This window comes from Bos javanicus, chromosome 1, assembly GCF_032452875.1.
Source record: "Bos javanicus breed banteng chromosome 1, ARS-OSU_banteng_1.0, whole genome shotgun sequence".
Lineage (NCBI taxonomy): Eukaryota > Metazoa > Chordata > Mammalia > Artiodactyla > Bovidae > Bos > Bos javanicus.
This window is the reverse complement of record NC_083868.1, coordinates 6430999-6453266: the sequence shown is the minus strand read 5'-3', so window position 1 is coordinate 6453266 and position 22268 is coordinate 6430999. Positions and strand designations below refer to the sequence as shown.

Sequence of the window (22268 nt, the reverse complement as noted above, 5' to 3'; positions counted from 1 at the left end):
GCCCCATGAAGACTGATCGTCTATTGTAGTCATTAATGTCTATACACAGTGGTCTGCCTTGGAGAGTCATTGAGTCGGGGGAACAATGGAGATTGAGATGATCAGATGGTGTCACTGAATCTTTGGACATGAATTTGAGCAAACTCTGGGAGACAGTGAAGGACAGGGAAGCCTGGTGTGTTGCAGTCCATGGGGTTGCGGGGTCGGATACAACCTTAGCGACTGAACAACAGCCTTCTTATACACAATTTGGAAACTGACTGCAACGTCTGCTTGTGTTTCAGATGGACATATTCTCAGAAGTGGCACCACAGATGCTGGCCAAGGGAAGCGTTATCAAAAGCTAAGTCCCTGACTCATTGCAAAATATGACCATGGTATGTAGCCTCTGTTTATCACATCTGAGAATGTGTGCTTGAATGTTTTATTTATTTTTTTCTGAAATAAGATTTCCAAAGCATCTATAGGAAGCCTCTAGTAGAAATGTGTTCCTATCACCATTTTAGAACTGTTCAGCCTCAGTACTGTTGGTATTTCTGGGCTGGTTAGTTTTTGTTGTGGGGAGCTATTCTCTGTATTGTAGGATGTGAAGCAACATTCCTGATTTCTACCCACTAAATGCCAGTAACAGCTTCCCTCCCGCCAAGTTGAAGCAAGCAAAAATGTCTCCAGATATTGCCAAATACCTCCTGGGGAACACAAATCCTACCCAGGATTTTGAATATCACAGTTGTGGAGGAAAAACCTGAAAGATTCAAACAAATATATCCATGTGATGGAAAAGTGCTATTGAAATACTAGTATGTAGTTTTTCCAATACACTTCACAATCAAAAAGAATGGTTGGCATGTTAGTCTTCATTCCATGGCCCCCTAAGAGCATTATTCATTCAAATTACTGCCATTCTTAATGGTTTTATTTTGCAGATTCAAAAATGTCTTAATCTGTACTCACTCCCTAGGGGTTTTCAAGTAAAAATTGAGTCTTTATAAATCAAATAAATCAAGAAATAATAGGCCAGCATAGGTCAGACTTCTCATATCTAAAATTTCACTCAGGTTCCCTACGCTTTTAATTAAGACTGTTGGATTTGGTTTGGTTTCTCTGGACAGAAACTCACTTTAATACAGTTATGCAAATTAATATACAGGAAAAGCCTGCAAAATAGAATGAGGCAAAGTTCTAAGAGAAATGAGATTGTAGCAAATTGAGAATTTTAAATTAACTATTACTCACAACATGGTTTTGTATTTCTTCTGATACCCGATGCTTATTACCCTACAGTAGACTAGGATTAATTTTGAAAATAAGTGGATTTATTACCGTTTCTTTTGATGACACACTAAAATAGTCCTGCTGGGTGACACTATTGTTCTGTACATAAAAGCAGATGAAGGAAATGTGGGCAATTATACAAATATAGATGATGCTGGCAATAAATCCAACAATGTACACACAAAAGTTATTTTCCCTTGTTGAAAGTAAAGAAAGTGAAGTCGTTCAGTCATGCCCGACTCTGTGTGACCCCATGGATGCCTGCACCAAGCTTGCCTGCACCAAGCTCCTCCATCCATGGGATTTTCAAGGCAAGAGTACTGGAGTGGGTGCCATTGCCTTCTCCAGGGAATCTTCCCAACCCAGGGATCGAACCCAGGTCTCTCACATTGTAGATAGACGCTTTACCATCTGAGCCACCAAACTGTTTCTCTGTTGACTTGACTTTGAGCGTGAAATCTGGCCTCAATCTCCACATCAACAAAATGGTTATATTAGGTTATATATAACAAAATGGTTATATTAGGAATAACTACCTTCTACTTTGGAGTAACAATAAAGATATGATATATAAACACATACTTCATATAATTTGTGTCCAAAAAATAATATTTAAATTTTAGGATGAATTGATAAAACCGCTAACATGTTTTAATTTTGAAATAAGTTACTTATATATTTGTTTATTTCTTCAACACATGCCAAACATTGTGGGAAAAATAATTTCTGTGATTGAATAGCACCAATTTCACAATTATTATTTTACAAATATTTATCTTTGGGTGAGTGCCAAAGAATGGATTTTCAAATTGAGGTGGGAGAAGACTCTTGCAAGTCCCTTGGACAGCAAGGAGATCAAACCAGTTAACCCTGAGAGAAATCAACTTTTCTTTATTGAAAGGACCATTGCTGAAGCTGAAGCTCCAATACTTTGGCCACCTGATGTGAAGAGCTAACTCACTGGAAAAGTGTCAGCTGATGCTGGTAAAGATTAAAGGCTAAAAGAGAAGAGGGTGGCAGAGGATGAGATGGTTGAATGGCATCATCAACTCGATGGACATGAGTTTGAGCAAACTCCAGGAGAGAGTGGAGGACAGAAGAGTCTGGTGTGCAGCAGTCCATGAGGCTGCAAAGAGTTGGACATGAGTTCCTGACTGAACAACAACAAGCATGCCCTTCTAGTGTTCTTCACATCAAAGCCTAATATACACTTAGGCTTTCATTATACAGAAATGGCTCTGTCTTTAACAATGTTGCATGTATCCTATGAATACCAGGGGAAGCAGTCTTAGAGGAAATATTAAAAATATGTATTAAGACCAACTCAAATACATTTATTTTCATTTTCAAGCCAACTTTATTCATGCTTCCATGTTAAAAGTTATCTTTCCTTAAATTATTCTTTAAAATAGGTAGAAACAGCTCTTTGTTTAAAAAAGCCAACAAATAAATAACCTAAGGTGCAATCCTGTTACCTTTGTTGCTATATTCCTCACTCCTTTTTTACTTAATTGTAATTTTTGGGTCCTATGTGTGCATGCCCCTAAATGAATCTCCTTACTGAGCAGCTTTTGGGGATAATATGTAGAAAGGATTGAAAAAAAAATTTAATAAGAAAAAAATCTTAAATGTTAGAGTTTGATTCATAAGACCAGACTGCAGGATATAAAATGGTTTTCTCAAATTCACACTAGCCAGAAAGTGATCACTTTTTGGCTATTTCACCAGACTTTATGTGTCTCTGATTTGCAGGATTCTGTGCCATTTGGGTGTGTTTAGTTGTGTGTATGAATGGGTCTTTCCATCTGTAATTTTACAACAGTTCCTTTCGACTGTGACCCCTGCTGTCTGCAGATTTATAAAATGTAATGCTATTTAAATGGTCATAAATGGATACACAATGTGACATTTTTTCTCTTTCAAAGGCCCTGAAGAAGTCACCCTATCCATTCCTGAATATTACTTTTCAGTAGAAATGCCAGTTTCTAGCTTTTCTCAGACAGCTGTAATGGGGAAAATTCTACTTCTGTCTAATTTTGTATGTATTGCATTCACATTAATATTTGATGGAGAGGAAACTAGATAATGATTGCAAAAATAAAACTTTGGCAATGATAAACAAGTGAAATAGAAGGAAGCTGCCATTAGTTCAATTTGTAGCTCACCTTGTCATTTCACAGAAGTGACAGGAATCTTTAGTTTTATCAAATTATTTTTCAGCTCAAAGTGTAGTAGTATGGGTTTAGAAATAAAATATGTCATGAGGTTTTAATGAGTGTTTCCTTTCTCCCAGAAAAAAAGGTGAGAAAGTTTTAAAATTTAAAGTTTTCTTCAAGAGCCACAGAGAAAGATCAAAAACCTGAAACCAAAATCACACGATGTTTCAGGTTTTGCTGGCTTGTTTTTAAATTTGAAAATCATTGCAGTGCTTCAGCATATAGAATCTAATGAAATTTGGACAAATTTGACTTTTGGGACACAGACTGAAAAACAAGATTTGAAGTTGTTTCTCTTCACCCTTGTAGAAGCAATGGTCCTATATCATGAAATAGGCTTTTCTGGAAAAGATGATTAGAGTTATAAAGGAGTATTTGAAAGGTTCAGAGAAGAAATGAAACATGTAAACTTTATTCGTGACCAGTATATGCCAAGCAGATTCTAATTAAAACCAAAAATAGCAAAAAGCACAACAGATAAACAATTATAAAACAAAATCTAAGAAAACAAGATACTCCAAAAATTGGTAAATTATTTTCTGAACAGTAGATATGTACATACGTATGTATGTATGTATATATATTGTCATGAAACAGTGACCTCATGAGACAAGTTTTATTCTGTGTTTGCTGTGAGAAAAATAAAAGGGGGCTAAGATCAACTGCTCTGAAACCCAAATCATCTTGGTGGACAGATTATACTGAATATACTATTGGCTTATAGATGACCATATAGCAGGTCAGTGTGTGTACAATTCCCATTCACCTGAAAAACACATTATTTACATTTGATGTCTCAAAGAGATTTATGTTTCCTTCCTTCCTTACTCCTATTTTTTTTCTTTTCATAACTCTGATCAATGCTTGATGATGTTTGCAGCCTTGTCCTCCAGCACAGACAAATACATTGTAATTCCATGTGATAAACTCAGAAGGGTTTTCTGAATAAAACTTTGGTCCAGGTGTTTTGGTCTTAAGGAGGTGTCTTGTTTAGGTTTCCTAATTTCATAGAAAGGTCTCATTCGTACCTTCTGGTTTGTATGATTCTGCTTTCCACCAGAAACACATACTTTGCCACAATCTGCTATCCCGGCTGCTCACCTTCCAATAAAGCTCAGACTCAAGGATCAATAGTAATGGATAATTGTGAAGTGATATGCGACTCCAGTGTTCTTGCCTGGAGAATCCCATGGACAGAGGAGCCTGGTGGGCTTCTGTCTATGGGGTCGCACAGAGTCGGACACGACTGAAGCGACTTAGCAGCAGCAGCAGCATGCAGTCCATCCATTCCCCTGATATTACAAATTTCCGTCTTGGATCAAACCACACTACTTGAAATTTCCATTCCAGGATGTTTGATAGAATTATTTTTGTTATTATTTGGTATCTGGTCATAGAGCTATACTGAGCACTTTATAACAAACAAATGAATGGAATGCACTATTTCACCATGAAAATGGTATCAACAACATGACATCATTTCCCTTCATGAAGATCATAGGATATATTTCTTTCATATTTTGTAATGTAAAAACCTTTAATTTGTCTAAGCTACTGTACTCTTGGACTTTGTGATTTGTCCTGTTTCCCTTCTTACTTCAGCTACAAGAAAGCTCAGATAAAGCATTCTGGTCCAGTTTGGCATCTTTTCAAGGACATTGCCCCTGCTTTGTTTTATTTCACCCTTACCTCCTCTTCATTATTGTATTTTTATCAGGTTATAATATATGCCTTTCTGTAAGCCTTTGAAATAATTTTGTAAGACAAGCTATAAATATGAGAATGAACAAATGAATAGGCAAACAATGGGAAATGTGAAAAAACATAAATTAAAACTTTATCCTCTGAAAGGAAAAGAAAAGGTCAAATGCTACTCTCAGAATCCAGAAGTCAATTTGAAAGATTACTTTATATGAAACAAAAGGCAGTGTAGACCTCAGGAATGGTACAGTAAATTTATTTTAATATCCTCTCCAGGAATTGTTTACTGAATTCATTTTTTATAAGCATCACATTAATTACTCATTCCACCTCCCTTTCCGATATCTGATATAGAGCTGGGAAGATGAATCTCGAAGTTCCACACCATAGCCTGCCTTTGTGATTTTTCATGATATTTCAAAAAGTCAGCAATAGATACTACCCTAGACAGTCATCCCTTGTATGCTCATGCATTAAATCTAACCAAAGGCTAAGGTCACTTAAGTTAAAGAAGCAAATCATACTGTTGGTACTTCGCTGGTGGCTCAGATGATAAAGAATCTGCCTGCAATGCAGGAGACCTGAGTTCAATCCTTGGGTCGGGAAGATCCCCTGGAGAAGGGAATGGCAACTCACTTCATTATTCATGCCTGGAAAATTCCATGGACAGAGAAGGCTTGTGGGCTACAGTCCATGGGGTCACAAAGAGGTGGACATGACTGAGCGACTAACACTTTCAGCTTTCATTAATGTTAGTAATAATGCTAATTATTCATTTGTAATTGTTTTTTCTAGTTTTTTTTTTTTTGGAAGAGTCTTATCAGAAATGAAGACTCACCTGTAACCCAAATAAATATAAGACAAGTTGACCAGAAATGCTTGGATCACACAAAGTCGGGAAAAAAAAATCTAAAGATATGTTAGATTTTTAACATATTTAAAATTTAACAGCTTTTTTTTAAGATTTCTCTATTGATATTTTTCCCACATGTCAGAATTTCTCTGGATTTTACTCTTTCAGTAGTTATCACCACCTGGACTGTATACTTCACCTCCATTTCTCTGGTCTACCTTCTCCTTTGATACACATCTCAAAACATAACTTCTCAGAGCATCCAGATTTAAAGACACCACACTGATAGTTCTATGACCCATGTATTCTGGAACTTCTATGTATTTTACTGGTTGATTACAATACTTCATTGATTTAAGTATAGATCTTTAACAAATCTCAAATGAGTTGAATGAGAAAAACAAAGTTGCAATAAAGTATCATTGAGATTCAGGCTGGGCTGCTTTTATTTCTGGGATCTCAATGCTCTCTTTTATTAAATGAGAAAGTTGGGTGTTACGGTCTTTGAAGTCTCTGCCTTAAGTACTATTATTTTAAATTTATTTATACATGTATGTATATGAATTTTATTTGTATATATGTCACATGAAAAATGTTTTTATATTTATATGCTTTTTATAGCCTGTTGAAAGGAACTTCTGGGTCTGATTTCCATTTACCTTTTGGCTATGCAGCAAAAGCAAAACATTTTGGCTATGTATCCTGGAAGAGGATGCTGCATGTATTAAACTGCTGCTGCTAAGTCGCTTCAGTCATGTCCGACTCTGTGAGACCCCATAGACGGCAGCCCACCAGGCTCTCCCATCCCTGGGATTCTCCAGGCAAGAACACTGGAGTGGCTTGCCATTTCCTTCTCCAATGTGTGAAAGTGAAAAGTGAAAGTGAAGTCGCTCAGTCGTGTCCGACTCTTAGCGATCCCATGGATTGGAGCCTACCAGGCCCCTCTGTCCATGGGATTTTCCAGGCAAGAGTACTGGAGTGGGGGTGCCATTGCCTTCTCCGAAATATTAAACTAGTAATAACCAATTCTTTACAACATTTTGGGGTGTTTCCTACTAAATCATTTTCTTCCTTAAGATATTTATTTTGTACCTTAATATGGATTCTTTTCTGACAAATGATCCTAGATGTAGCAAAAGTATTATCAGCCCTATTGTGTTAATTGGGCCCTGTGCTCAATTGTGTCCAACTCTTTGCGATCCTGTGGCTGTAGCCTGCCAGGCTCCTCTGTCCATGGGAATTTTCAGGCAAGAATACTGGAATGGGTGCCATTTCCTACTGTAGGAAAGCTTCCTGACTCAGGGACCAAATCTGAGTCTCTTGTATCTCCTGAATTGGCAGGCGGATTCTTTGCCACTAGCACCACCTTGATGTCATTAAATCTTTATGTTCAATCTGACCAATAGAGATATTCCCATAGGTCACTGAACAGATGTTTCAAAAGCCCTTGTAGCCTAAGAAAATTTGTCATGGTCATGATCCCTATGCCCCACCTCTCTACTTTTCTCTCTGTCTCCCACCACCACCAGTCATAAACAGGGTGTTTATCACCCTTGGGGCCTTCCTGGTAGCTCAGTTGGTAAAGAATCCCCTGAAATGCAAGAAACCCCGGTTCAGTTCCTGGGTTGGGATGTTCCCCTGGAGGAGGGATACATTATCCACTCCAGTATTCTTGGGTTTCCCTGGTGACTCAGATGGTAAAGAACTCACCTGCAATGCAGGAGACCTGGGTTCATCCTTGGTTGGGAAGATCTCTTGGAGGAGGGTATGCAACCCACTCCAGAATTCTTGCCTGGAGAATCCCCCTGAACAGAGGAGCCTGGCAGGCTACAGTCCATGGGGTCACAAAGAGTCAGACACGACTGGGCAACTAAGCAGAGCACAGCACATCACCATTACCCTTTCCAAGTTATTTTGAAATGCAGTAATTAGCTTCATACATGATATTTCTCCAGATCAAATAAACAAAGCATAGAGAAAAACCTAAACTGGAATTGTAATATATATTTAGGCATTTATACACGACTATATGTATATTTGGAGAAGGCAATGGCACCCCACTCCAGTACTCTTGCCTGGAAAATCCCATGGACAGAGGAGCCTGGTAGGCTCCAGTTCATGGGGTCGCTAAGAGTCGGACATGACTGAGCGACTTCACTTTCACTTTTCACTTTCCTGCATTGGAGAAGGAAATGGCAACCCACTCCAGTGTTCTTGCCTGGAGAATCCCAGGGACAGAGAAGCCTAGCGGGCTGCTGTCTATGGGGTCGCACAGAGTCGGACACGACTGAAGCAACTTATAAGCATATGTATATTATATATAGTAATATATATAATATATGTGGTAATGTGTGGGTATGTATATGCAATACATTAATGTATACTAATTATATAATTATGATATAACACATACCATATAATAATTAGAGAGGCCTTAAAAACCTAGACTTTCTTTTGCAAAATGCAGAAAACTGAAATGTACAAAGTTTGCTTTTATTGTTGCTTCTTTTGTTATCTTAATTTTTGAAACAGCTATAAAATATAGTTTAAACATAGTTTTAAAAATAGTTTCAAATCATAGTTTAAACATATTTTAAAAAATCACCCTAGTGCTTAAAGCTTCAACATTAGAGTTCAGATAAATGTGTGGCACTCTAAGAATCCAGATCTGTTTCCCCTCTTTGCAGGATGGAAAGTTCGAGTTGAGACAGGCAGTCAGTAGAACCCCTGGGATCTGAGGTACACAGACCCACATACAGTTGTGTTCTCTGTGAGTACAATCTGCATGTTTTGCAGTTTGAGGTACATAAATGAGAATGGAGATGGAGACATTGTGTTCTTGAACAGAAAGGGCCTGAGATAATTGGGGCCTGGAGATAACTTGAGGCTGATTGCTGCTATGTGAACCATGGATTTCTCCTTAATGAGGTGCTGCGTAAACAGCCCACTTCAGAAATCAGACAGAGAACTGCTGCGTCTCAAAGGGTGAAAGTGAACCACGGTGGGCTCTCCGATTGCGGTTGTGGGCAGTGGATGCCTGGAGTTAGAGGTCAGTACCTGGGTTCAGACAGAATCATCACAGTGGATGTCTTGGACAAACAACAGCAAACTCATCTCCCTGAAGGACACGGAGGGGTCTTTGGTCTATGCAGAGAAAAGGAAGAAAGGAGAGCTCTTGAAATTTACATTTTAAATTGAAAGTGAAACCTTGCTGTGGTCCTGGTGGATACAGGGGCTTGTGTGCCTAGTCAGGTTTAATTTCAGGGAAATGAACAAAGTCCCATTTCCACACATGTGATGCCGATGCCGTGGCTGTAAGTGCTAAGTACAAAGGTGTTGCATATCCTCATGAGGTTTCTCAGTTCAGACCAATGACAATAAAGCAGAACCAACACTGTAGAGGGAACTGAGGGCGAGGCTGGGGTAACCGTTTTGCCCATGTCCTTTGTTTACCACCGGCTTCCTCAACCAAGGAAATGGGCTTATTTAAAGGTTAGGAGACGTGGCCAAGCTAGCAATCACCAGAACTGGAAACATTCTCATTTTGGTGAGCTTTGCACTCTGTCAAACTGCATGCAAAGGGACTGCTAGAATAATCTAGAAAGTACAGAATGATGACTTTAACCATTCATTTTTAAATTAGGCAAGGACAAGTAATAGGAATCTAAATTAAAAAAAAAAAAATTTCACCTGTAACTCACCGTATTCACAAAACAAATGGACTTTCTTTTTCCACCTTAATTCTTCGAGTTATCTATAAGCAAGGATGAAATGTAAACATTCCCAATCCAAGATATGTAAAATCATACACTACTTCTTATGCAGTTTTCATTTTAAGGCCTACATTTTACCATAAGGTTTACATTTAATAGATCCTTCTTTCTTGAGTTTCAACTATTCCTTTCTTAACCATTCCTTCCTGTTGATTTAGTCGATTTACAATCATTTATAAAGGTTCTTGCCAATTCGGTAAGCTTGTACAAAAACAGCCTTAGAGTTCAAATATATCCTGAATTAAAAGAAACACACACTGCCCAGAATTCAGAAGGTAAATGAATATTGTCCTTTAGACTCAAAAGATAGAGCTCTCTGACTAGTCTGTTTTTAGGAGATACAGTAACATCTTATACAATATAAACATAGGCAGGTCATCAGAATGCAGCTTCTGTTTATGGTTCCCCAAAGTATGCAATCCAACAGTTTAGAGGTTTAAATTTTTTTAAAAAAGAAAAGCTTTAAAAGTCGTAATTGAGTCTTCACAATGAAAAAGAAAAACATTTGATTTTTGCCATCCTTTCCCCAATTTGAATTATAAAGTACTGGCCCTGGGAATTAAGTATTGATTTTTAAAGACATATTTAGACAGTTTTGCTAAGAAAAGGAACCATGCAAATGGTTTGCTATGAGAATTCATCCTAAGACATCCACACTTACAGCCTCTAGCAGAGTATGTCACAATGCTTGAATCAATATTCAAAGTTAAATTTTGTTTAATTAAGTACAAAAAGTACAGAATTGCTGAAAACCTAGATGCTAATAGATTGAAACAGCTGATGCCTGATTTTATATAAACTCATAGCAGAATTCTAAAGAGGACATACAAGCATCACATTTTATCAATAGCAAGTTTTATATAAAGTTTATTTCCTTAATGATTTTTCTGATATTATATTCTGTTGTAGTTATTTTAATGATACTCTAGAAAACTATGTGGCATATTCTATGGAATTGACAATCGGTTTTCTATTTTCCTTGATGCAATTAGTTATAGACTTTTCTGTACTACAGAGTAGGTAGGAACAGTTATAGCAGAAGAGATCTTGATATGAGTTACGGGTTTTTTTTTTTTTAATAGACTTTACATATTTATTTTTTAGAACAGTTTTAGACTTACATTCAGAGAAATTCTCATATGCTCCACATCTAGTTTTTCCTATTATTCACAACTTTATATGTGCATAGTGCATTTAAAATTAATGAAACAGGGAGGAGGGTTCAGGATGGGGAACACATGTATACCTGTGGCGGATTCATTTCGATATTTGGCAAAACCAATACAATATTGTAAAGTTTAAAAATAAAATAAAATTTAAAAAAATAAGAAAAGTTAAAAAAAAACAAAAAACATAAAATGAATGAAACAGTATTGATACACTATTATTAAGTACAATAGTGTGCATTTTTATTCAAATGTCCTTCATTTTCACCTAATATCCTTTTTTCCTTCCAGAATCTCATTCAAAACATCCAATCACATTTATTTATCGTGTCTCCTTAGACTTCTCATGGCTGTGACAATTTCTCAGATTTTGTTTATCATGACCTTGAAAGTGTTGGCAAGTATTGGCCACATATTTTGTAGAATGCCTTCTATTGCTATTGATCTGACATTTTTCTCATGTTTAGAGTGGGGATCTGAATTTTGGAGATGAAACCCAGATAAGAAAAGTGCCATTTGCCTTATCACATCAAAGGTACATACTATCAATATGATTTATGCATAGTAACACTGACCTTGATCACTTGGCTCATTTGTTTCAGAGATATGTCTCTTCTCCCCCATTTTTTAACTTTAATCATTTATTTATATCAGTATGAATTCAAGGTCATTTATTTTATACTTTGGTTTTAACCCACGTTTGGTTAGACGTGGTGAACTGGAGAGATTTAGGGTCACCAGACAGAGATGCTGAGAGGGAAGCAGAAAATCGTAATAACTTGGAGCTTTCAGAACATGACTGCCCTGGTGGCTCACGTGGTGAAGAGTCAGCCTGGAATGCAGGAGCCCCCGGTACAATACCTGGGTCCAGAAGATCCCCTGGAGGAGGAAATGGCAACCCACTCCAGTATTCTTGCCTGGAGAATTCCATGGACAGAGGAGCCTGGCAGGCTACAGTCCATGGGGTCTCAAACAGTCAGACATGACTAAGTGACTGACACTTTATAACCCAATACTACTTTAAAAAAATGTTTGCTCAAATTATTCCATTTTTGACCTTGGGAGCCCAGTACTTGATACCTGTGAACCTTTAACACACTACCATCAGTGGGGTTTTTGGACCACTTCTTTCTCTGGCATTACAAGATACTCCATGATACTCCATGATACTCGTGTATTTTTGCGTCAGTCCCAAAAGTGTCCACGTCCACAAGGATGCCTGGGTGCCCGTTGTGTTCATTGCTCCTAGAGCGTCATTGTCTATTGTGAATACCAATCGGTTTATGAGTTGAGTTTTAATTGATCAAATACAGTACATGTTTCACCTTAATATAGTCTATAATCTTTGACTTGCTCAGTGAAACAAATAATGCATTTTAATATAGTTTTCATTTTGCATATTTAAGAAAAAATAAGTGGTAGTGAACTGCCAGTCTTCAAATTGATCACTGATGACAAGAGTAATAATTAATCACTAGATTTCTATTAAATAAAAATAAATTCTAGTATAAAGCATACATTGGTGAGTTCCTTTTGAAACATTTTTCAGTCAGAATTTTAGTGTTAATAGGCTTTTATACATTATTTTATTTTGTGTTTTGCTTTTCCCCAATCAGCAGTTAACTAGTAATTTATCAAAAGATGTAAGATAGCCTAGTCTTTCAAAAGTATTCAGCCAATTAAGGTACCTAATAATATAGCAAAATAATTTAGAGGTTAAAAGAAAGTGCTTTTAATGCTGTATGGTATTTTTGTAAGATTGTTTTGTGGTTAATAGGAATTTACTCTTAATTTAGTCAATGTCATTGTTTCTTAAGTACATCTTGTAACTAATCTTATCTTGTATTTAATAAATATGTTAACATAACATTGTACAAAATTACATTTTAAAAACCCTTAAATTTTGAAAAAGAACAAAAAGAGAGTAAAATATCACCCAAGTCACACAGGGATTTTTATTTTTTAGTAGCTTACAAGTTACATAAATACAAAATAGCATATTTTTACCTCTTTACTATTTTCCCTTCAGGGTAAACCTGAGCTTTCCATTTGACTTGCAATTAATAATATTAGAATGTTAATGTAATTAGAGTTTAGGTTTTTCCAGTTTGATATGACAACTTGATCTCAATAGAAAGTCAAGACGAGAAATTTATTTAGTTCATGTAGCTGGTGTACATTCCTTTTTATTTAAATGTTTGCATTTCTCTATGAAAATTTATCACAAAAAATCAGATACACATTTAAAAAGTATATAGTTTGAGTTTAAATATAAAAAGAACTTTAACTTACTACAAATTATATTCTTAGAAAATATATTATAAAACTGATATATTTTTTCCATTTAAAACAATGCTAAAAAAGTAAGCCTCAAAAATGAAAACAGGAAAATGGCCCCATATCACATTTTAAGCTAATAAAAATGATATACCTTCAGAATAGGCTATGTGGTTTTTAAAAATGTTTTCTTCATAATACAGAACAATCTAAACATTTTAAATCTATTCTTATAGCTTTTTAAAAAGATATTCTGAAGTAAGGAGTGGGCAGAATTTGGGTAAGACTGAAGAAGCAGCAGGATGTGTGCTCACATGAGTTTTGATGTATATATATTGACAGTTCAATGGTCTTAGTGTCCAGCGTTTCCTTAAATATGTTCTGGGTAGTATGAGTTCAGTAGGACCTTAATGGTTGTGATTTAAGTAAGGGTCTTCTGATGATTAAACTGTGGGAGATACCATATTAAACAACAACAACAAAACAGAATTCTTTGTGCAGAATTAGAAACAACCTTTAATATGTAAACCTGCCCTATGAATCTCTAAAGGAGACCATTTCCCCATGCTTACTTAACCAGACAAATCAATTATTCTTCAGCACGAAACTCCTACCCTGTTCATTAACCAAAAGAAAGATCAGGCTGAGGAGGTACCTGCGTTAACCCTAACACAAGTCATACATTTCACATATGATACCACTTTTCTTCTTTGCAATGAATCCATGAGTTTGTTATTATTATTTATCCTTCTATAACTAACACAATACATTAGTAATTTTCTTGAGGCCAATTAGAAAAAGGCAGTTAGAAATATGACTTCCCTTCCACTTGTAGTTCCCCACCATTCTTTCTTTGAGCTGAAATAATTTCTGGAAAATTTTAGCATATAGATAAAATATGTTACATTTTCTATGGATAATTATCTGTGAAACAATAAAAGAGGATTAAGAGGCCATAGGATAACTCACCACTACTCGTATCTATCAATCAATCTCCCCTGAAAACCATTTCAATTGCTGGTACAGTCTCATTAAAAATAGTGTGTTGGCTAGATATTAGGCAACAAGGTTCCCCTCCAACTAGGTTATCTCCCTGAACCCCTTCTTACTGAGAAATTATGGGGAGTCCAATGATAATATCGGCTTTCCTTTTTGACAAATGTCTAAAGTATACTCAAATATAAATCACATTAACTTTGCTTTATGTAGTTATTGCTGAATAAGTAACAGCAACAGTTCATTTCTCTGATATTTTGACTTCAGCTTAGTTTAAACTGTTGTGTAACTGACATACACAAGTCCATTTACAATACAGTATAGTTTAATGCAAGGGCTTGAAACTTGAGATTGGAATGTCTAGCTCCAAAGCCCAGCATTCCTACTAACTAGCACTGGAATTTAGGCAAAGTCACAAAGTCTTGGCCTTCTCAAAACTGGAGATTAAAAGCCATATAGAAAAAGTACTGCAAGTCAGGTTTACACAGTATAAATATTAGACCTGTAAAATCCATTAGACCTGTAAAATCAATATTAAAGAAAAAGGTGATTTATGCAGATAATAAGGCAAAAGATCTGCTCATTTGCAGAAATACGTTCACATTATCCAGAGACTCCTTTTTTATCCTCTATCAGATAGCTTCTCCTCCAGATTTTTTTCCCAGGGTCAGTGGAGTTTTAAAGTCAGTGATGACATCAGCATGCTTTCTCAGGGTGAAATTTACCTCAGGGCCAAATAGATCTTCCTAAACAGAGGCAGGGATTTCTGCTCCAGGTTTGGCAGCATGAATCCACTCTGTCTGTCCTCTGTGCATTTGAAGGCTTGGACTTATTCCATGTGGACTATGACATGGATATAATAAACTGAAAGCAGAAAATGAATGGAGAACTCTCCAAGAATAATGCTGCTGCTGCTAAGTCGCTTCAGTCGTGTCCGACTCTGTGCGACCCCATAGATGGCAGCCCACCAGGCTCCCCCGTCCCTGGGATTCTCCAGGCAAGAACACTGGAGTGGGTTGCCATTTCCTTCTCCAATGCATGAAAGTGAAAAGTGAAAGTGAAGTCGCTCAGTCATGTCCGACTCTTAGCGACCCCATGGACTGCAGCCTACCACGCTCCTCCGTCCATGGGATTTTCCAGGCAAAAGTACTGGAGTGGGGTGCCATTGCCTTCTCCGAGAATAATATCTGACACTAAAACATTAAAAGTGTCTTCACTGAAGGCCTTATGAAAATTTTCCATGGTGACATAGATTGTAAAACATTAGAATATAAGAATCAAAGAGCCAGGTGCATTTTGTCCACTGTGGCATGCCTTGCATGTGTCTGGCTCACAGGGGCGTGTGCTTAGTTGCTTAGTTGTATCCGACTCTTTGCGACCCCATGGACTGTAGCCTGCCAGGTTCCTCTGTCCGTGGAGATTCTCCTGGCAAGGATACTGGAGTGGGTTGCCATGCCGTCCTGCAGGGGATCTTCCCAACCCAGGGATCCAACCCAAGTCTCCCACATTGCAGGGGGATTCTTTACCATCTGAGCTACCAGGGAAGCCCAGCTCATAGGTGAGGAAGCATGTAATAAATATTTGTCTGTTGAGTGAAGAATGAATATTAAAATGACAAATAATTCATTTTGTGATGGCAGAATAAAGTTGTGAGCTTTTGTACACTTCAGCAAAAATATGAATATGCAGTGTTACTTTGAACTTTGGGGATATTTATGATTAAATATTTAAAAAATAATGCTATAGTCAACTTGATGGTTGAAATAAAATACATTTGGATCTCTCTTAAGGAGATAAAAACGTTTGAACAATAATATTGTCATGTAAATTTCCATTCTATTCACATATTCCACAGTATTTCTCTTTGTATACTATATTTAATTACATAATAGTAATACACTGTATTTCTATAGTGGTTTGTTTGCAAATAACAAAAAAACATAGTTTATTTGATCCTCCCCTGTGAAATAGGAAAAGTAGATATCATTACCACAAATTCACAGGTAAAGGGATACAGGCTCAGAAATATTAAGTGTCAGAAACATATACCACACTACTTGTTAGGTCCCTGTTTAGAAAACAAATTTCAATGATAATAATTTTTAAAATGTTCAAAAGGACTTCCCTGGTAGCTCAGTGGTAAAGAATCTGCCTGCTGACGCAGGAGACATGGGTTTGATCCCTGGTCTGGGAAGATCAATGCTGAAGAGCAATTAATCCCATGCAGCACAAGCTACTGAGCCTGTGTTCTGGCACCTAAGAGCCACAACCAGAGAAGCCACCGCAATGAGAAGCCGGCGCACCACAACTAGAGAAAAGCCCACGCAGCGCCGAAGACCCAGCACAGCCAAAAAGAAATGAGCAAAAAGTAAAAATCCGTTTAACAAGTCTAAAAATTAAAAACAATTACAAAGCAACTAATAAATCCATAGACTGTTTATATCCCTTCCCTTATCTATTTTCTATACTTTTACCAATGACATTGTGAGGTTGCAATTGCTTTAATTTGATTTTTCAGATGCAAACAAAAGCCTGTGAGAGAGAATGTCTTGCTGAGACACATTTCTAGTGAGTCTTAGAGGTAGAACCCAAGCCTGTGATGTCTGACAACAACCATGTGTCAGAAAGCCTGGTGGCCCAACTCTTAACTCTTAAATGCTAAGCTAACCACCACCTCTGTGATTGGGTATGCTGAGATGATACATTAAAATATACTATGCAAATATTTAATCCTGTTACTATTGTTATTAGAAATATGCTACATCTGTCCCAGAAATTACATATGCATATAGAATTGTTTTTCTTTTTCTTTTGTCCACTACTGGTGGTACCCACCATCTACTCAAGTCACCTAGACCCAGGTCTAACTATTGGTTATCTGGCTATGTAACAGAGATGTCTGTCACCGAAGCAGGTGTGTGTGATTAACTGGCTGTTGACAAACACTGGGGTGTGAGACAGAAAGACAGGAATAACCCCAGCGTGCTCTAGAGAACTCACTGCCTCCAGTCATTATTTCTCTTCCATGCTGGCTGTTGTAGAACCTCTGAAGTATAGTTAGGAGTAATGCTTAGGACCTCTTTGCCTTATAGAACCCCCTTTATATAAATTATGTTTCAAGATTGTAAACTTTTCAACAGACATCCACAATATGCATGAAAACCATGCATAATACACATAATCAAGACCTCTCTAATTCTTAGGATGCATGAATTTTCTGTTAAATTTTATCCTTTTCATTCACTTTTTTTCTCAATGGCTGAAGTTTAAGCAGACACTCTTGCAAGAAAAGTAGATGTGTAATTAATTCATCCAAGATTCAAGTGCTTCCTTACAGTGCAAAGTGCCAGACATCTATGTTTTACTTGGGGATATTTCCAGTTATTGGAACACTTATAATACTAATGCAAGTTAATGATCAAGTGTCCCTTTTTGTTGATTGGTTGATTGGTGGGTTGGTTGGTTAGATGGTTAGTGGTTTGTTGAAAAGAGGAAGGAAAGATAAGAAGTGAAAAATAGTGTGTTTTCATTCTTCTCTTTCCTTTTCTCAACACACACAGTGGCTCAGTCCCCAACTCCTTTGATATTGCATACTCACTGTTGGACTTGACTGACATAAGAAACTCACTGTAGAGAGGCAGGTTTCCACTGAGCTAAAGCCAGTTTCCATGGTGCTGAAATGTGCGTTTAAAAGTAAGCATGGTCCTTAGGTGCCTACAGGTTGGTGTTCATGCCAGGCACAGGTCACAGAGGAGCCAGAAGAAGTAAGATGTTTGTCCTGCATATAAACAGCACCGTGCTAGCTATTTCACTTTATGCATTTTGGTTCCCATTTAGAAAAAGAAAATCTCATTATTGTGCAGCATATATTTTAAGGTTGGTGAATCACGTTGGGTTGTTTTAACTCTGAAAACTAATTTAAATGGATGAGTGTGATTGCTTGGAGCTTAGGTAAATAATCAGATCTGTGAATAGATATGTCCTAACATACTTTCACATCCCCTCCGGAAATTCCTTTAGATTTGGGTGATATAGGAGAGGAAAGTTCTTTCTTAAGATTATTGTACAGGAAGGGGAAACTGTTGGCTGGCATACCTTATTCTAGAGTGTCTAAATTTGTCTTTTTTAAGATATATAAAATATACCCAAAATACCAATTAAGTTAATGAACACTGGAAATTGTAACATACTCATTGTTTACGCTGTGTTTGTTCATAGGAGTGAACAATCCTAGAGTGTGTAGGGTTGATTGCATCCCCCTTCCCCCCCCCCCAAATAAATAAAAGAGAAAAAAAAGATTAAAAAATTTAAGGTTAAAACATAACTAAGGTGAAGAATATTTTAGCTATGAGTGGTACTTTTTGTAGAGGAATCTTTTGGGACTTCTTAAATGAACAGTCTAAATCATCCATTAAAATGTGCATTATCATAATTTAGAGAAAGATATCTGCGGTAAAAGTTAGTATTTGAGATCTTTTCTGTCCTTGAAAAACAGATCCCATGTGCCTAGAGAAAATGCATTTCAAAATAGTAAACTTCCATTTTTTTTTTTTTTTTTAATTTTCAATGGGGATATTGAGTGACAGGAACTAGGTTCTGAATCTTTGAAAAGGGATGCGTTCATTGCAGGTCAGAATAGTTATTGAACAATTTCAGCCACTTTAGTGGCATTATGAAAGAGTGCCCTGGATGGTTCCATGCACGTTCGGTCAGTTCCTGGAAAGGGTATAAGTTAGAAGTCCTCGGAGATGAAGACCTCAGTCTTCGTGCCTACAGTGAGAAACTGGAAAAGCTGGGAGCCCCCCGTGGTGTCAAGACTTCACCTGCGGCTCTCCGCCTTCACTGGGTCTTTAAGAAGCCCAGTAGGTTGGGGGAAGAGGACCAACTGAGAACTAAAGGAATAGAAATTGGTTTTAGTGTGCCAGGGAGAGCATTAAAGTAGTCAACGAGCTTTTTCAACCCAAAAAGCGGCTCAGAAATCGCTCTGTGCCTTCACAGACCAGACCTTGGTGGCGGGTGCTGTGTGTTTAGGTCCCTGAGTCCACACGCTAGCAAAGATCCCTCTCTCCCCTGTTACTACCCCACCCTCCTTAGGCGGCCCCCGGGGTCCCTATCCTCAGTCTTCCAGTCTCCTTTTATCCCACCTTGAGACGAAAGTCCAGAGTCTTCCAGCGACTTACCCTGACGGTTTGGATCGTGCTCAGTGGCACGCAGGTGGGGCAGACTGGGGAGAGGGTGGAAAACTTAGGGGCCGGCTCGCGGCGCTAACTCGACGGTCCTCCTGACTCCTCGAGCCCTCAGCCAGAAGTCAGACCCCAACTCTGCCCTACTCTAACGGAACCCTCCAGACTCCTCGAGCAAGAACCCAACTTAAGTAAGAAAACTTGAAGGATCGGGGTGAGCAGACGCAGGGAAGAACCCGCATCCCTGGTGATCCCCAGTTCGACTCCTGAGATCTGGGCATCCCGCGGATACCCAGAGACTTGGTTGCCAGGACCCCCGGGGCGTGCATCTGGACAGCGCGATGCCTACCGAGGCGCAGAGGAGAAGCGCATCTCCCGGCCCAAACCGACCGCCTGCAGCCCCCTACACTCAGAGTAGCGAGCCGGTCCAGGCGAACCTGGATCGCTGGCTCTCTTGCCCGCGTTCCTGGAGCCCCGATTAAAAAAAAAAAAGAAACCCGCCAACTGTACTCGCGGGGAAGCCCGGCACTGGCCAGGAGGGAAGCGGTGACGCGGCTTCTTTCCCGGAGCCTCGGGTGGGCACTGACCTCCACCAGCCCCCAGCCCCTGCCCCCCGGACCGACGCGCGCTCCCTCGCCCCGGGACCCCGAGGCGCCCGCGCTGGCCGCGGGGAGCCACCGCGTCCCCAGAGCGGGCCTCCTGGAGCGCTCCCCCGCCCCGCGGGGTTCACTCACCGATCCGGAGTACTTGCGGGGCGGTCTGGGGGAGGACGGAGCCGAGGAAATAGAGAAGCGTCCAGCCAGCGTCCCTGGTCCTCAGCCTGGGCTGGGCGAGGAGTGTGCGGCGCTCCATCTTCCTGGCGTCTTAATTCATGCCGAGACCCAGCCGCCGCCGCTCGCCCTGGAGATGCTGCCCGCTGGGCTCGGGTCCCTGCCTCATCCTCCCTGGGATGCTAACGCGGTGATACCCAGCGCGCTCCCCTGGCGGAAAGAGCTTGAGGGAACCGGCGTGGGATGGCGGAGCCGGCGGGCGACGATGGGCTCGCTCTGGGCTTCTGGCTTCTGCCGCTAGCCCATCACCGTTCCTCGTCCTCCTCCTCCATGGGCCGCGGGTCTCGGAGAAGCCGCGCGCAACTGCTCCCGGAACCGAGAGACCAGCCGGGGAAAGTTGCTGCCCCAATTCGCCGGAATGTCTCCCTCATTCGTCCTCGGGTCAGATGAGAAAGTGGGGTGGCGGCAGGGATGGGGGGCAGGTGGAGAGTGCCACGAGACCAAGTGGGAGGTGGCGGGGGGGATGGAGAAAGAATACGGAGGAAGAAGGGGAGAGGGTACGGGGTGAGTTGGTGCAGGGGCTCTCAGTGAGCAGGAGGAGCTCCCGCAGGTTAACTGGGATCCGAGCCACGCTTTGGCTTCTCGGTTCTCCCTGGCCGCCTCGCCTCGCTCGCCTCCCCTCGCTCGCCCCACCCTTTATTTACTGCCCGCCCCAATACACCCATCCAGACACCCCGACGCGCGCACACGCACGCACATTCTCCCTCGTCCTCAACTTTGCGCCGTAAGGCTGGAAAGTGTATTGAGGATTGCCTCCTGAAGGCAGAACATTTAACTTGATGGTCAGAGCAGAGCCAACCTCTGCGCTGGGCCGCGAGTGGCCGAGGAACCCTCCTTGGAAATGTCCCCGGGCGCCTATGTGAGGGTCTCCGAGAGGAGATTCTTCCCCATCACTTGATGGAAAAGCGCCATCTCGGACGCCAGCATTTCGGGGAATAGAAGAGCTCTTATTTTAACTCTGGCAAAGAGGAAAGAAAGCAGGAGGAGGAAGAAGAGAAGGAGAAATGAAACCTCGGTACTCAAAGATTAAAGTGGCTTCTCTCCTATTCAGACCCCAGATAATCTCTTGTAAATTGCCTCTATTTACATATGCAGAACTGGGAAAGAGGCAGCTTCCAGCGCGGCTCCTTGTCTTGGTTTTCTTTTCGACTGGCACGTTTGAACGCTGGAAGAGAGGCTATTTTAGCTCTGCAGGTTTGAAGACTATTTCTCTGTGGAAGGACAAGGACGCTTCCCTGGGGAAATCATCAGCATTTGATCATTTTGGTTTAATTTCCTTTGAGCTTTGTGGGGGAATGTTCTATATAAATGTTGGCTAGCTTTGCATTAACATTCATAGACAATTTTTTTTTTCACTCAAAGTATGGATTTTGGAGAACTAACCTACACTGAGTTAATTCACCTGAAAAACATGTCCACAGTTTACAGACCTACAATAGGAAAGGATTACAAAAGAAACCTAACATAACTTCACTCTAACATGTAGTGCCAGGCACTACACACACACACACACACACACATATATAAAGAGAGAGAGAGAGAGAGTATATATGTGTGTGTATGTGTTTGTGTGTGTAAAGTTGCTCAGTCGTGTCCAACTCTTTGCGACCCCATGGACTGTAGCCTGTCAGGCTCCTATGTCCATGGGATTTCCCAGGCAAGAATAATGGAATGGGTAGCCATTTCCTTCTCCAGGGGATCTTCAGACCCAGGGACAGAACCTGCGTCTCTTATGTCTCCTCTATTGGCAAGCGGGTTCTTTACCACTGCACCACCTGGGAAGCCCACGTGGGTCTTAGTCTCTGACTCTTTGCCACCCCGTGAACCAGAGCCCGCCAGTCTCCTCTGTCCATGGAGTTCTCCAGGCAAGAATAATGGAGTGGGTTGCCATTCCCTTCTCCAGGGGATCTTCCCAACCCAGGGACTGAACCCAGGTCTCCTGCATTGCAGGCGAATTCTTTACCATCTGAGCCACCAGGGAAACCCATAGATACAGAT

At 39.8% G+C, this 22268-nt stretch overlaps 1 protein-coding gene across 11 annotated transcripts in view; it reads right to left on the bottom strand.

The window, feature by feature from the left end:
• The window catches only part of GRIK1 (glutamate ionotropic receptor kainate type subunit 1), a 467817-nt gene extending 446228 nt beyond the window's left edge, over positions 1-21589 (bottom strand). For all 11 annotated transcript variants that reach the window (XM_061419459.1, XM_061419725.1, XM_061419550.1 and 8 more), the window contains exon 1: positions 20175-21589. In XM_061419459.1, coding sequence (XP_061275443.1) covers positions 20175-20292 — 118 coding nt within the window. In that variant the 5' untranslated portion in view covers positions 20293-21589. The remainder of the gene's footprint in view (positions 1-20174) is intronic.
• Between the last annotated feature and the right edge of the window lie 679 nt (positions 21590-22268).